At 40.5% G+C, this 16475-nt stretch overlaps 1 protein-coding gene across 3 annotated transcripts in view; it reads left to right on the forward strand.

Annotated features, from left to right (window-relative positions):
• Window positions 1-1036: 1036 nt before the first annotated feature.
• Window positions 1037-16475, forward strand: part of TBC1D15 (TBC1 domain family member 15) — an 84731-nt gene continuing 69292 nt past the window's right edge. Inside the window, exon 1 of one of the 3 annotated variants that reach the window (XM_055394113.2) lies at window positions 1037-1143. In XM_055394113.2, the coding sequence (XP_055250088.2) occupies window positions 1114-1143 (30 nt within the window). In that variant the 5' untranslated portion in view covers window positions 1037-1113. The remainder of the gene's footprint in view (window positions 1144-16475) is intronic. The other 2 variants (XM_088836802.1, XM_055394114.2) reach the window with 2 other exon arrangements.

The following is a 16475-nucleotide window of genomic DNA, read 5'->3' on the forward strand; positions in this document are numbered from 1 at the left end:
ATCAGTCCTTCCAATGAACACCCAGGATTGATCTCCTCTAGAATGGACTGGTTGGATCTCCTTGCAGTCCAAGGGACTCTCAAGAGTCTTCTCCAACACCACAGTTCAAAAGCATCAATTCTTCAGCGATCAGCTTTCTTCACAGTCCAACTCTTACATCCACACATGACCACTGGAAAAACCATAGCCTTGACTAGACGGACCTTGGTTGGCAAAGTAATGTCTCTGCTTTTTGATATGTTATCTAGGTTGGCCATAACTTTCCTTCCAAGGAGTAAGCGTCTTTTAATTTCCTGGCTGCAGTCAGCATCTGCAGTGATTTTGGAGCCCCCAAATATAAAGTCTGACACTGTTTCCACTGTTTTCCCATCTATTTCCCATGAAGTGATGGGACCAGATGCCATGATCTTTGTTTTCTGAATGTTGAGCTTCAAGCCAACCTTTTCACTTCCTCTTTCACTTTCATCAAGAGGCTTTTGAGTTCCTCTTCACACCAGTCCTGGGTGTTCATTGGAACCGACTGATACTAAAGCTGAAACTCCAATACTTTGGCCACCTCATGTGACGAGTTGACTCACTGGAAAAGACTCTGATGCTGGGAGGGATTGGGGGTGGGAGGAGACGGGGACGACAGAGAATGAGGTGGCTGGATGGCATCACCAACTCGATGGTCATGAGTTTGAGTGAACTCCGGGAGCTGGTGATGGACAGGGAGGCCTGGCGTGCCTTCATGGGGTCGCAAAGAGTAGGACACGACTGAGTGACTGAAGTGAACTGATGGTATTCTTTCCATCATGCCAAGCTGAAGAGGTCTGCGAACAGCTCACAGCCTCGCTCCCAGACAAACTCCAAAATATGATCACTTCAACTTCCATACTCGCCAAGGAATATTAAACTAGTACTTGTACCAGAGACTCCACCCAAGTAGCCGCCGAGGCCACTCAGCGCGCATGCGTCAGGCTGCTCCTCCCGCCCCCGCCCCTCACTCCTCCGCCTTCCCGCCTCTCCCCGCCCCTTTCCCGCCCGGATGTCAGTCTAGTTTCGCCGGATGTTGTTGTGAGTCCGGGAGACACGTGAGGCGCTGCTACGTCATCACAGGCACGCGCAGGAAACATGGCGGCGGCGGGTGTTGTGAGCGGGAAGGTAGGTAACGGCCCCGGGGGACACTCCTGTTTTTCTCCGGGTGGGGCTGCTTTTGCTGCTTGGAGGCCGGCTGGGGAGGGATGCGAGGGCCTTTCTGGTTCGGGAACAGCGTGTAGAGGATGTCGGAGAAGACGCCTCGTTGTCAGCTGTTTTCTCGAGAATGCCTGCTCAGCCCGGGAATTGACCCGGCTCCTGCTCCAAGACTAGCTAGGCCTTGGCGCTGTTTGGTCCGCGCTGCCCCAGGGCGAGGGACTTTTATCTGTACTGCCTTTTCTAAGAGACAGGTGGTTGCCCTATTCCGTTCTTTTCCTGGCCCCATTTTCTCTGACTGTCGTTCTTTCTGTCACTCTTCGGACTCCAGGAATTTTTCTGTCTTCCTTTGAGGCGTCACTCTGACTCGCCTCTGCCTTCCTCTGCTTCCCTCTGGTAAGGCATCTTTGTCCTCTTCGGGAGGAGCTGAAAACAGGTGCTTTGCAGCTGTGCACTTAGAAGAGCGCATTGGATCCATTTTACCAGATTGCCGAGTTGATTGGTGATGGTGAGCAGTAGGGATGTTTCCTCTCAGGGAGCTGGAGATTTACAACATCCACGCAAAGAGTCGGACACGACTGAGCGACTGAACTGAACGCTTGTTTAGGAAGGCGTTAGTTAGGTTATTTATTTCGGAGGCAAAGCTGTGATGTTCCCGTGGGAGAACCCACAGTTCTCTGTGGTGCCGTTTTACGGAGTTGGTCATTGACAGCCTCCTTTTTCGTTAGGATTAGGTGCGGAGGATATTTCATCGCATATTGCCTATTCATGTTCCAAGGGAACGTCTTAATGCCTGTTAGTACTACGGTGGCATACTACTGGCAACATTTCCAGTTGCGGGAGTATTTCGTAAACAGTTGGGTGGGGTAATGACTCATCTCATACCAAGGACTATTTACTTTTCGCGGGTAGCTTCCTCTGTTCCTTGATTTCACTCATTTTCTTTACGCTGCCCTCTGCATCCCATTTTGAATTGTGTGACAGCGTTTCTGCTTTAGTGTATGAACTACTAGCCAGAATAACACACTACTTTTACTCTGAATTGTGACCTTGCGAAATTGAGCAAGCATGACTTCTCTGTCCTTCAAGGTCTTTATCTACAGAATGGATATGGTGCTAGCCATTATTTCTTGCACTGGAGTTAAGATTTTATGAAATGATATAAGCATTAAGAAAGTACGTCCTTTTGCATACTATTTGAAATGATGGGTTGGTCATCGTTTTCGAATTTTCTCGGTCTTTGGTTTGTCTGTTTTTGTCTTTAGCGTGGTTGCTGATCTTCTCTTTGACTCATTACATATGGTAAGATTTTCTGTCTGTACTGATCCAATCTAGGAAGGGTTTACAGGAAGGGTTCCTTTCTATTTGAACTACACTTCGCTTTTTCAGGTGTGGATTGGTTTTGATAGAACTCTTGAGACGATGAAGTGGAGTTGTGAAATAGGACTTTTTTCGCCCTTTCCTTCCAGGCACTCACTACCTTACATAATCTGACTGCGTCTTTTACTTAACTCTACTTTATCACTGCATTTATTCTCACATGTTGCAAACTTACACCCATTCTCATCACTGCACCTAAATTATTTTTTCATGCCAAAGGCTGCCCGTCTTTCAAATAATTCTGTTGTGACCAGTGAAACCTTCTTACTCCTCCCTCCGCAAGTTCAGATCTAGTTAATGACGTCATCATTTACTTGGTTGCATGTAAAACAAACTTGGAGATGTCCATTTCTGTAACAGCATTTAATCAATAAGATGGTAGGACTAATCAGATCCTACCAGTTTTACCTTAAAGAGATTTCTTAAATTTGCTGCATCCTCTTCATTCTCAGTGCTTAGTTCATTCAGACATTTAGTTGTGAGTTCTCTGCAGATTTTTCTTCTTTTCTGCAGTCTGTCCGGTCTCCTCTCTACACAACCACTAGAGTTATTTTCTAATGCACGAGTCTGATTGTCTCTTGTTTTAAAAAAACAAACAAAAGCCTTCGTTTTCTTATTGTCACCATTAAAATAATACTCAAGGCTGGTTAACATGGCATTAAAAATCTGTGTTGCCTTTCTGGCTTTATCTTATGCTTTTCTACTTCTCAGTCTTGTTTCTTTGGGAAAAGGGGGATAGGAAAGAAAACACACACGTATATCTGTGAAAGAGTGTGTATATGTGTATCTCTCTATTTATTTATTCCCCATCCCAACCCCAAAGGTTCAGCTAAGACCTGTCTGATTAGAAACCTAGGGCAGTGAATGTTAACCGAGACTTTTAGGAATCACGTGTGATACTTTTAAAACTATGGATGCTGGGTCACAGCCCAATTCCATTGCTTAGAACCTCGTGTTGAGATCTAGGTTGCAGAGTAACTTTCCTACTGAGTCTACTTGCTTGAAACTTTGATTCTAGGAAGTCATGTGGTGAGGAAGTTAATCTCTGTCATATGGAGAAGCAGTGTAAGATAACAGCTAACAGCATGGACTCTGGAGAGCCAAGCCAGTTTCAAAAACTAGCTTTACACTTACTAGTGATGTCAGCCAAATTACTTAACGTCTCTTTGTTTCAGTTTCCTTATCTGTAATACAGGGATGATAATAGTATGTACTTCATGGGATTTTTAGGATTGATAAGGAAATGTATTAGAACAAAGCCTGGCATGTAGTGTATAGATCCTGTGTAGGTGTTACTCATCATCTTGATTTCTCTGCAAGTCAGTGGTTAAGTATGGTAGAATTTTGAAGGTTTAGAATATGGTTTTTGGTATGAGTGTGAAATTCATTTTTGAATTTCTGTTCAGTTGCTCAGTTGTGTCCGACTCTTTGTGACCCCATGGACTGCAGCACACCTGGCTTCCCTGTCCATCACCAACTCTTGGGGCTTGCTCAAACTCATGTCCATCAAGTCCATGATGCCATCCAACTATCTCATCCTCTGTCGTCCCCTTCTCCTCCTGCCTTCAATCTTGCCCAGCATCAGGGTCTTTTCAAATGAGTCAGTTCTTTGCATCAGGTGGCAAAGTTTTGGAGCTTCAGGTTCAGCAGCAGTCCTTCCAGTGAATATTCAGGACTGATTTCCTTTAGGATGGACTGGTTGGATCCAAGGGACTCTCAAGAGTCTTCTCCAGAATCACAGTTCAAAAACATCAATTCTTCAGCGTTCAGCTTTCTTTATAGTCCAACTCTCACATCCAAACATGACTATTGGAAAAATCATAGCCTTGACTACACAGACCTTTCTTGGCAAAGTAATGTCTCTGCTTTTTAATATGCTGTCTAGGTTGGTCATAACTTTTCTTCCAAGGAGCAAGCGTATTAATTTCATGGCTGCAGTCACCATCTGCATTGATTTTAGAGCCCAGAAAAATAAAGTGTCACTGTTTCCACTGTTTCCCCCTCTATTTGCCATGAAGTGATGGGACCAGATGCCATGATCTAAGTTTTTTGAATGTTGAGCTTTAAGGTCTAATTTGCAGTGTTTTTTTAGAATTTGAAAAATAGCTTGTTTTAGAAGTCACAGGGAGTTCTCTGGGGGTCAAGTGGTTAGAACTCTGTGCTTCCTCTGCTGGAGAACTAGGATTCTGTGTGTTGCCTGGTGTTGCCAAACCCCCTCCAAAGTCATGTAGTTTTGATGAACGAAAAATCATCCCAGTAGGGTAGTAGTTAAGGAGACGGAGCCTGACTGCTGGAGTTCAGAACCGGGCTCCACTGCTGTATAGCTGTGGTACTTTGGGCAAATGTCTTAACTTTCTGTGCACCAGTTTTCTCATTTGAGAAATGGGAGCTAATGATTTAATGGGAGCTAATAATGTAGGATGGGAGCTAATGATTATTTTCCATCATGGGGTTGTGGAGAGGATTAAATAAGTTAATATTTGCAAGGCATTTAGAATAGTGCCTGGTATCAGATTAGTGCTAGCTGCTGTTATTGTTAAGGAAGATCTTTCAGACTGTGTTAAAGTTGTAAGGTTATTATTTGTTTGGAAATAGTTGAATGTTTGTTTTTTGCTGTCATTTTCTTCAAAGACATTAAAACTGCCCCCAAATACTAAAGCACTATAGTTATGTAAAATAAATTGGAGGGAAAAAAGGCAAAAGGAAAGAAAGTAAATAATTGACATATCACTATATAAGCTTAAGGTGCACAGCCTGATGGTTTGGTTTATATGTATTGTGAGATGATTACCACAGTAGGTTCAGCTAACTCTTCTTCTCATATAGATCCTTCTTTATGAGGATAGATCTTCTCATGTAGATCATCTTGTGAATTTTTAGGGGAGAAATAAGGCCACTCCCTGCAAAAGCTGTCCTGCAGGAGGACACAAAGGAGGCAGGAGAAAAGAGATAGTTAGAAGTAGGTTTTGGCCTTTATACCCAGAGCCTATGAGGGTTGAAGTTTCCTTTTATTCATTTACAGAATATTTATTAAAAAAACACCTTATTTTTTCCAGGTACTATTCTAGGCATTTGGGATACATTAGATAGTCTTTACCTTGGAAATTACAGATTTCAGTTTTTCAGTAGGAAAATATTCACTAAAATCCGCCCCCTTATCTTGTTTAAATAAATTCAGTGAGTTTCAGGTTTTTGAAGTGGTGCTGTTAGTGGTGATGTTTGTTTTCTTGAGGCCTGTAGACTGGACTCATCCTCATGAGGGCAAGGCCTGAAATGTTTCACCTGTATCTGGTGTAGATGCTGTCACATAGTATGTATTCACTGAGGAGGAAAGCAAGAAAAGGGGGGAAAAATGAAAGGGGGGCTAGAGGAAGAGTGATGGGTTCACTGAAAGCACTCTTGTTTTGGAGTTGAAAAGTCCTGTTTTAGTATATTTGCATTTCTTCTAGGCCTGTGTGTTTTACTGTGATTGTGGTAGAATTTGGTTCTGTTGAAAATAGCTTGAAACAATTGGGAAATCACCTGTTATTTTTTTTTTTTTCCCCAAGTTGTTTTTTTAATGGTTTTCTTAGTAAGAATTTATTTTGTAGCTTAAATTTGGCCCCTTCCAGTTCCTTTTAGATTTGTTTATCGTCCTGTGAAATCCTGTGCTTAAGAAAGATTGATATTCTTGTTATCTGGTAGGTTTTCCTGGAGAATTTTCTTAGACTGTGTTAGTTGCTCAGTCTTGTCTGACTCTTTGCGACCCTACGGACTGTAGCCCGCCAAGCTTCTCTGTCCATGGAATTCCCCAGGCAAGAATACTGGAGTGTATTGCCATACCCTTCTCCAGAGGAACTTCCCAACCCAGGGATCGAACCCTGGTCTCCTGCATCGCAGGCAGATTCTTTACCGTTTGAGCTCAGGCACGTCCTTTTCTTAGACTAGGTCTTATTAAATGGTAGTATCTTCCTGGTGGAGGATACAGTGAATATGTCTTCCTTATTTTTCTGGCATTCTTTAACAAACATTTGAGTACTTTCTGTGTGCTGAGTTCTTTATTCTTGACACAGCACAGTAGTTTGCCATTTTAAGAAGTCATTTCAATGTGTGATTTAATAAAAAGCATGACTTGGGGAAAGAATTTAAATATTGTTTGCTTTGATGGGTCTTAGTTGCTGAGACTAAATGAAAGGAAAGAAATCCATTTGAAATTGGTTTGCTGTTTCTTGCAGTCTGGTTTGTCTGTAGTCATTGGCCTAAGAGAAGCCCTTCATTTAATCCTCCTTATGCCTGCTGTCCTGCCTTCCTGTCTGAGATGGTTTGACACACTGATGCTCTTAAGAAGCAATAGTAGTTCTGCCTGCCCTTTATTGAGAGTTATACCATCCTCAGTGTCTCGCTGTCTTTACTCTCAGAAGTTGTGTGGTTTGTTACTCTTAAAACCACCTGTGTTCTACATTTCTTTGAGTTACACAGTCATTACTGACTGACATGCCCCAAATAAAATTCATTGTTTACATTCTTTCTTCTGTATTCTCTCTCTCAGTGAATAACCACATACTCTCAGTTCTGTCCTTGAGTCTTCTCCCTTCACCTCCCACATCTAATCAGTCATGAAGTCCTGTCATTTTGACCTTGTAATTACCATTCTAAGCCATCCGCCTTTCCTCATCCCACCGCCTTGGTTCAAGCCACCATGAATTGCTTCCTTTCTGGATTATTGCAGCTGTTCTTTCTTGGCTCTGCAGCTGGTGTGTTGGTTTTGAATAGGCAGGTTTGACATGGCATTCCTCTGCTAGAACTTTCTTAGGAATTTTAGTGGTAAATAATTGTCTTCAGGGTTAACTCTGGACTCTCAAATTCCTGAGCATGGTTTAAAAACATTGTAGTCACTGGAGGCTTTCCAGATGGCTCAGATAGTAAACAGTCTGCCTGCAGTGTGGGAGACCTGGGTTCGATCCCTGGGTTGGGAGGATCTCCTGGAGAAGGAAATGGCAGCTGACTCCAGTATTCTTGTCTGGAGAATTCCATGGACAGAGGATCCTGGTGGGCTACAATCGGTGCGGTTGCGAAGAGTCAGACACGGCTGATCGACTGACACACATGATCTGATCTGGTTCCTGCTCTCGTGTCGAAACTGTTAGTCACTGTTTGCTGATGCGGGTTGCAGCCATTCATGGAACTACTCTCTGCATAGAACACATACCCTCTGCCAAGAACATATACCCTCTTTGAGGTAACATTGCCATTCTTCAGGTGTCGGGCTGTATGTCACTCTAGTCAAAGTCTTTCTGATTTCTCATCCTGCCTGACCTTTCACGTAGGGTGGAAGTGTTGGTTGCTCAGTCATGTGTGACTGTAGCCCGCCAGGCTGCTGTGTCTATGGAATTCTCCAGGTGAGAATACTAGAGTAGGTAGCCATTCCCTTTAGGGTCTGCTTTGGCAACTGTTTACATCTTTATTAAATCATATGTTGCTTTTATCTGCTTTCTTGTCCTAACCCCCAGTTAGATCGCTATGAAGGCAGTGATTGAATCTTACCTATTTTTACCTGGAAGCTTGCTCTGTGCCTGGCACAGTGCAGGCATTCACTATACAACTATATAACTGTAATTGACATCTCATACAAGATCCTGTGTACATTTCTATCACATTCTTCTATGATCGTTGATGTATATGACATTACTAGTCAGACACTTTTTATGATGTATGTTTTTCCACCAGCACTTTTTATCTCCAAATCTAGTTGGTGCTGAGTAAATGTGAATGAATAAAGAAACTTAAATCAGGTTAGGTGAAATGCAGATGAGTGGATGTGTTTGGATAAGCTACACTTGTTTCCTTTTGAAGGACTTAGAAGTTGTTTGCAGAGAGAAGGTATGAAAGGGTGTTCTAGGTAGAAGGAGCAGAATGCACACAACGCACAAAGGCACAAGGCTTTGAGGAACAGGGAAGTTCAGAGGGGCCCAAGGCATGCAGTATTGCAGAGTGACAGAAGTAAAGGGTGGAGTCAGAAGAATTTTAAGCTCAGGTGTGGTATGGTGAGATGTACATTTTATAAAGGTCATTTTTGTCATTTATTATACACTATACAGTTTACACAGGTTATTGGAAGGTGACTAAATTGGGGAGGAGTGACCAGAATATTATTCTAGTAACCCAGGCTAAAAATGATGAAGGGTCAGTGTCAGTGGGGAAGGTTTGAGGGATTCTGGGAGGTAGCGTGGGGATGGTGAAAGAGACATTTAGGTACTAGGTGGAGGGGTTGTCTTACAGTTGGGAATCTCAGAGGAGCAGATTTAGGATGAAACACACTGAGTGTAAGATGTCTGTGGGCTGTTCAAGTTGAGACATCAAGTGGGTGCTTACATATTGCTCGTTAGAGTTTCTGGGCTTATTCTGCCATTTCCTGCAGATAAGCAGTTAGAATGCTCTAGTTAGTGTAAAGATTTTACTCTTTTTATAAAATTACCAGGTACATACAGGCAAGGAACTTTTGTCTTGGTTATTCTAATCAAAACTTTAAATTACTTATGTGCTGAATAGTTTTAAAGAAACTGAATTTTGTAACTTTCTTATTGTTAAATTTAGCTTAAAAATTCACAGTTGCTAAAGTTCAGAATGTATGTTGTGTATAGTAGGTGTTGAATTTCCAGTTTTGGACAGAGATTTAGGGCAAGGATTTTTATCACTAAAGCCTAAGAGTAAATTTTAACTATTAGTTGAATGTTTTATCTTTAGTTTTTCAAAATAAAGATTATAATAATACAGATAAAAATCCAATTCCAGTAAGTGTATGAACAAAATGAAACATTATCTGCCGTTGTATTGTGCAACTTTATTCTAATTTCTGCTAAATTAAGAGGTCAGTAAGTTTATTCTAAATAATTTGTTGTGGTTCCCAGAGTACTTTTAATGAGTTGTGTTGGACATGGTTTCTTTGGTAAAGGAAAAAAAAATCTGCAGTTTCTGTTGCAGGCTGTCATTGGAAGTTTTATAAATATAATTACCTAGTCAGTCTTCTTAGCAAATATTTACGACCATTTTATTCCAGATAGAGAACCTTTCTCCTTTTTTTAGTACCTTTACACATTCTTTTTTTTTTTTACACCCTCCCAAGAGGGTGGGAAGTCGTTAGAATGCTCTAGTTTGTGTAAATATTTTACTCTTCTTATAAAATTACCAGGTACATACAGGCAAGGAAGTTTTATCTTGTTTATTTTTTCTGCTCTCCATGGTGTCTGGCACATAATAAGTTCCCAATAAAAGTTTGTTGAATTAAGTTTAGATAATTGATTTATCACCAAGTGGCAAGTCTTTGAATGTGCTTGATAGTTTTTGCTCCCTATGGACACTTAATCCCCAAAGAAAAGTAGAGTGTGATTTTGTAAAAATTTTTTGAGGCAGGATCAACTTCTTTTTTTTTTTTTTCCAGTAGGGTATTTCTAGATTTAAGGGACTAGATCTGTTAGATAGAGTGCCTGATGAACTCTGGACGGAGGTTTGTGACATTGTACAGGAGACAGGGACCAAGACCATCCCCATGGAAAAGAAATGCAAAAAAGCAAAATGGCTATCTGAGGAGGCCTTACAAATAGCTGTGAAAAGAAGAGAAGCGAAAAGCAAAGGAGAAAAGGAAAGACATAAGCATCTGAATGCAGAGTTCCAAAGAATAGCAAGGAAAGATAAGAAAGCCTTCCTCAGCGATCAATGCAAAGAAATAGAGGAAAACAACAGAATAGGAAAGACTGGAGATCTCTTCAAGAAAATTAGAGATTCCAAGGGAATATTTCATGCAAAGCTGGGCTCCATAAAGGACAGGAATGGTATGGACCTAACAGAAGCAGAAGATATTAAGAAGAGGTGGCAAGAATACACAGAAGAACTGTACAATAAAGATCTTCACGACCAAGATAATCACGATAACGTGATCACTGACCTAGAGCCAGACATCTTGGAATGTGAAGTCAAGTGGGTCTTAGAAAGCATGACTACGAACAAAGCTAGTGGAGGTGATGGAATTCCAGTTGAGCTATTTCAAATCTTGAAAGATGATGCTGTGAAAGTGCTGCACTCAATATGCCAGCAGATTTGGAAAACTCAGCAGTGGCCACAGGACTGGAAAAGGTCAGTCTTCATTCCAATCCCAAAGAAAGGCAATGCCAAAGAATGCTCAAACTACCGCACAGTTGCACTCATCTCACACGCTAGTAAAGTCATGCTCAAAATTCTCCAAGCCAGGCTTCAGCAATATGTGAACCGTGAACTCCCAGATGTTCAAGCAGGTTTTAGAAAAGGCAGAGGCACCAGAGATCAAATTGCCAACAACCGCTGGATCATGGAGAAAGCAAGAGAGTTCCAGAAAAACATCTATTTCTGCTTCATTGACTATGCCAAAGCCTTTGACTGTGTGGATCACAATAAACTGTGTAAAATTCTGAAAGAAATGGGAATACCAGACCACCCTACCTGCCTCCTGAGAAACCTGTATGCAGGTCAGGAAGCAACAATCAGAACTGTACATGGAACAACAGACTGGTTCCAAATAGGAAAAGGAGTACGTCAAGGCTGTATATTGTCACCCTGCTTATTTAACTTATATGCAGAGTACATCATGAGGAACGCTGGGCTGGACGAAGCACAAGCTGGAATCAGGATTGCTGGGAGAAATATCAATAACCTCAGATATGCAGATGACACCACCCTTATGGCAGAAAGTGAAGAGGAACTCAAAAGCCTCTTGATGAAAGTGAAAGAGGAGAGTGAAAAGGTTGGCTTGAAGCTCAGCATTCAGAAAACAAAGATCATGGCATCTGGTCCCATCACTTCATGGGAAATAGATGTGAAAACAGTGGAGACAGTGTCAGACTTTATTTTTTGGGGCTCCAAAATCACTGCGGATGCTGATTGCAGCCATGAAATTAAAAGACGCTTACTCCTTGGAAGGAAAGCTATGACCAACCTAGATAGCATATTAAAGAGCAGAGACATTACTTTGCCAACAAAGGTCCGTCTAGTCAAGGCTATGGTTTTTCCCGTGGTCATGTATGGATGTGAGAGTTGGACTGTGAAGAAAGCTGATCACCGAAGAATTGATGCTTTTGAACTGTGGTGCTGGAGAAGACTCTTGAGAGTCCCTTGGACTGCAAGGAGATCCAACCAGTCCATTCTAAAAGATATCAATCGTGGTGTTCATTGGAAGGACTGATGCTAAAGCTGAAACTCTAATACTTTGGCCACTTCATGCGACGAGTTGACTCACTGGAAAAGACTCTGATGCTGGGAAGGATTGGGGGCAGGAGGAGAAGGGGACGACAGAGAGTGAGGTGGCTGGATGGCTTCACTGACTCTGTGGACATGAGTTTGAGTGAACCCCCGGGATTTGGTGATGGACAGGGAGGCCTGGCGTGCTGTGATTCATGGGGTTGCAAAGAGTCGGACATGACTGAGCAACTGAACTGAACTTCTGCCATGTGTTCACTTTTATATAGGGTTTTGCGGTGTCAAATAGACTTTTTCTGTAAGTTTTTTATACAGCTTTATTGAGGTACTAATTGACAAACAGTAGCGCATAGTGGGTATAATTTGATAGCTTTTAATACACTATGGACCCATCAATAAAGTCAAAATAATGACATATCTACCACTCAAAAGTTTCCTTTGACATATTGTAATCTGTCACTACCTTCAACCTGTCCACAGGCAACCACTGAGCTGCTTTTTGTGACTAGATTAGTGTGCATTTTCTGCAGTTTTATATAAATGGAGTTATATGGCTTGTACTCTTACTTTTGGCGTGACTTTCCTTATTCATCATAATTATTTTTAGGTTCATTCATGTCGTTGCATGTATCATTAGTTCAGTTCAGTTCAGTCGCTCAGTCGTGTCTGACTCTTTGTGACCCCATGAATCACAGCATGCCAGGCCTCCCTGTCCATCACCAAATCCCGGAGTTCACTCAAACTCATGTCCATCAAGTTGGTGATGCTATCCAGCCATCTCATTCTCTGTCGTCCCCTTCTCCTCCCGCCCCCAATCCTTCCCAGCATGAGAGTCTTTTCCAGTGAGTCAACTCGTCGCATGAAGTGGCCAAAGTATTGGAGTTTCAGCTTTAGCATCAGTCCTTCCAATGAACACCAGGATTGATCTCCTTTAGAATGGACTGGTTGGATCTCCTTGCAGTCCAAGGGACTCGCAAGAGTCTTCTCCAGCACCACAGTTCAAAAGCATAATTCTTCGGCGCTCAGCTTTCTTCACAGTCCAACTCTCACATCCATACATGACCACGGGAAAAACCATAGCCTTGACTAGACGGACCTTTGTTGGCAAAGTAATGTCTCTGCCTTTTAATATGCTATCTAGGTTGGTCATAATCCTTCCGAGGAGTAAGCGTCTTTTAATTTCATGGCTGCAATCGGCATCCGCAGTGAGTTTGGAGCCCAAAAAAATAAAGTCTGACACTGTCTCCACTGTTTTCCCATCTATTTCCCATGAAGTGATGGGACCAGATGCCATGATCTTTGTTTTCTGAATGTTGAGCTTCAAGCCAACCTTTTCACTCTCCTCTTTCACTTTCATCAAGAGGCTTTTGAGTTCCTCTTCACTTTCTGCCATAAGGGTGGTGTCATCTGCATATCTGAGGTTATTGATATTTCTCCCAGCAATCTTGATTCCAGCTTGTGCTTCTTCCAGCCCAGCGTTCCTCATGATGTACTCTGCATATAAGTTAAATAAGCAGGGTGACAATATACAACCTTGACGTACTCCTTTTCCTATCTGGAACCAGTCTGTTGTTCCATGTCCAATTCTAACTTTTGCTTCCTGACCTGCATACAGGTTTCTCAGGAGGCAGGTCAGGTGGTCTGGTATTCCCATTTCTTTCAGAATTTTCCACAGTTTATTGTGATCCACACAGTCAAAGGCTTTGGCATAGTCAATGAAGCAGAAATAGATGTTTTTCTGGAACTCTTGCTTTCTCCATGGTCCAGCGGATGTTGGCATTAGTTAGTAATTCCTTTTTATTGCCAAGTAGTATCCTGTCATATAGGTATATGTATGTTTATTCATTGATCTATTCATGGACTTTTTTTTTCCCCCCACTTTTGGCTTTTCAAATAAATTTTCTGTGAACATTGATGTATAAGTCTTTGTATGAATATATGCTTTGTGTGTTTTGTCGGGCAAATACCTAGGTGCAGAATAGCTGGATCATAATATTAGTTGCGGGCTTCCCCGATAGCTCAGCAGGCAAAGAATCCACCAGCAGTGCAGGAGACACGGGAGTCGCTAGTTTGATCCTTGGGTCAGTAGGATCCCCTGGAGGAGTAAATGGCGACGCACTCCAGTATTCTTGCCTGGAGAATTCCGTGGACAGAGGAGCCTGGTGGGCTACAGTCCATGTGGTCACATAGAATCAGGCTAAGCACATGGCACAATGTAAATTGGATATTTAGGATTTTAAGAAGCTGCCAAACTGTTTTCCAAACCGTTTTACATTCCCACTGGTGGTGTATAAAGGTTCTAGGTACTCCACATCTTTGTTAACATTTGGCATGTTAGTTTTAAAAATTATAGTCATTTTAATAGATGGTTTCAGTTTGTAGGTTCCCTAATGACTTAGCAACTAAAAACAGCAACAACAATGACCTAAGGTGTTGAGCATTTTTTTCATGTGATTTTATGTCATCCCTGTATTTTCTTTGGTGAAGTGTCTGTTTAAACCTTTTGCCCTTTTTTTAATTTTAAAATATTTTGTTCATTTTCTTGTTACTGGATTTTGAGAGTTATTTTTATGTTCTGGATATAAGTCCTTTATTGCACATACAACATGACTTGCATGTATTTTCTCCACCTGAGCTGTGACTTTTCATTTGCTTAATATCTTTTGAAGAGAAGTTTTCAGTTTGATGATTTTCCAGTCTTTTATGCTTTTGGCATCATTTCTAAATTTTTTTTTTTGTTGAACCCAAGGCCACATAAATTTTCTCCTTAAAGCTTTGTAGTTTTAAGTTTTACATCTAAGTCTTGTCCTTTTTGATTTGTGTATGTAGTGTGATGTATGGGTTGAAGTTTTATTTTTTTGCACATGAGTGAGTAAATTCGCTCAGTCGTGTCTGACTCTGCGACCGCATGGACTGTAGCCTACCAGGCTCCTTCGTCCATGGGATTTTCCAGGCAAGAGTACTGGAGTGGGTTGCCATTTGCACATGGGTATCCATTTATTTGAGCACTGTTAAAAAGACTATAAATTTGGTTTTCTTAATTTATACTGTACTACTCAGAGCAGATTAGCTTTTTCATCTTGTGAGTATTGGTGGCTGTGTCTCTTAAATTTGTTTTAAGTTGTCAAATTCATTAGTATAAATTTTTCATAAATATTATTAGTATCTTTTTTACTTGTGTACATCTGTAGTGATATTAAAGTTCTAATTCCTAATATTGGTAGTTTGTGTTGTTTGTTTTTTCCTCATCTGTCTGGCTAGAGTTTTAACCGGTTATACTTTTTTGTATTTTATTGATTTCTACTCTAATCTTTATTTCTTCCTGCCTTCTTTAGGTTTAATTGGCATTTCTTTTTCTAGTTTCTTAAAGTAGATGCTGAGGTCATTAAATTGAGACATTTTTTCCTTTCTGATAAAGGCATATAACCCTATGTGTTTCCCACTAAGCACTGTTTTAGTGGCATTGCAAAGACCATGCACAGGTTTTAATATGATAAGCTTGCATTTTGATTCAGTTCAAATATTTTCTAATTCCCCTTTGATTTCTTCTTGTCCCTTGGGTATTTAGAAGTATGTTATTTATTTCCAGGTATGTGAGAATGTGCCAGAGATATTTCTATTACTGATTCATAATTTAATTCCATTGTGGTCACAGAATGTACTTGAATTCTTTTAAGTTTATTGATATTTATTTTATGGCTCAATTTTTGATCTGTCTTGGCAAATGTTTTGTGTATATTTGAAAGAATGAGTATTCTTTCAGATATTTGAATGAATACTCAAATGAGTATTGATGGGTGGAATGTTTTGTAAGCATAAATTAGGTCCAGTTGGTTGATGGTGTTATCAAATCTTCTATATTACTACTGATTTTCTTTCTATCATTTAATCAGTTATTGAGAAGGGTTTGAAATTTTGCAGTAATTTTGAACTTGTTTATTTCTTCTTGCAGTCCTGTCACTTTATGCTTCATGTGTTTTGAAAGTCTAATTAGGTGCATAAACATTTAGGATTGTTAGATCATCTTGAACCATTGACCATTTTATCATTAGGAAATTATCTTTCTAACCAGTAATATTTTTGCCCTGAAGTTTATTTTTGTCTGATATTAATATAGCCATTCTAGCTTTTTTCTAGTTAGTGTTAGTATATCTTTTCACCTTTTTCTTTTTAACCTATTTGTGTCTTTATATTTAAAATGCTTTTCTTGCAGGTAGCATAGAATTTGGGCTTACTTTTCAATCTGATAACTTTTTAGTTGGAGTGTTTAGGTAATTTGTATTTAATGAGGTATGGTTAAATTTAAGTCTTAGCATCTTGCTAATTTTTATTGTGCCATCTCTTCTTTGTTCCATTTTCTTTTTCTGCCTTTTTTGTGACTAATCAAGTAGTTTTCATTATTCTAAGTTTTATTTCCTTTGTTGACAATTAGCTATTAACTCTTATTTTAGTGATTGCTTTAAGGCCTATAGTATGCATCTTTAGCTTATGACATTTACCTTCAGGAGTTATCCTGCTTCACAGAAGGTATAAGAACCTAGAATAATATATTTTAATTTCTCTTCTCCCGACTTTTGTGCCATTTTTCTTATTTTACTTTTGCATATAGTGCAAACTCCACAAAAACATGTATTCATTTCTTTTAAAAAATTTTGTTTTCGGCCGTTCTGGGTCTTTGTTGCTGACCATGGACTTTGTCTAGTAGTGATGCCTGGACC

This window comes from Moschus berezovskii, chromosome 6, assembly GCF_049115385.1.
Source record: "Moschus berezovskii isolate FMDL1 chromosome 6, NW_MosBer_1.0, whole genome shotgun sequence".
Taxonomy (NCBI): domain Eukaryota; kingdom Metazoa; phylum Chordata; class Mammalia; order Artiodactyla; family Moschidae; genus Moschus; species Moschus berezovskii.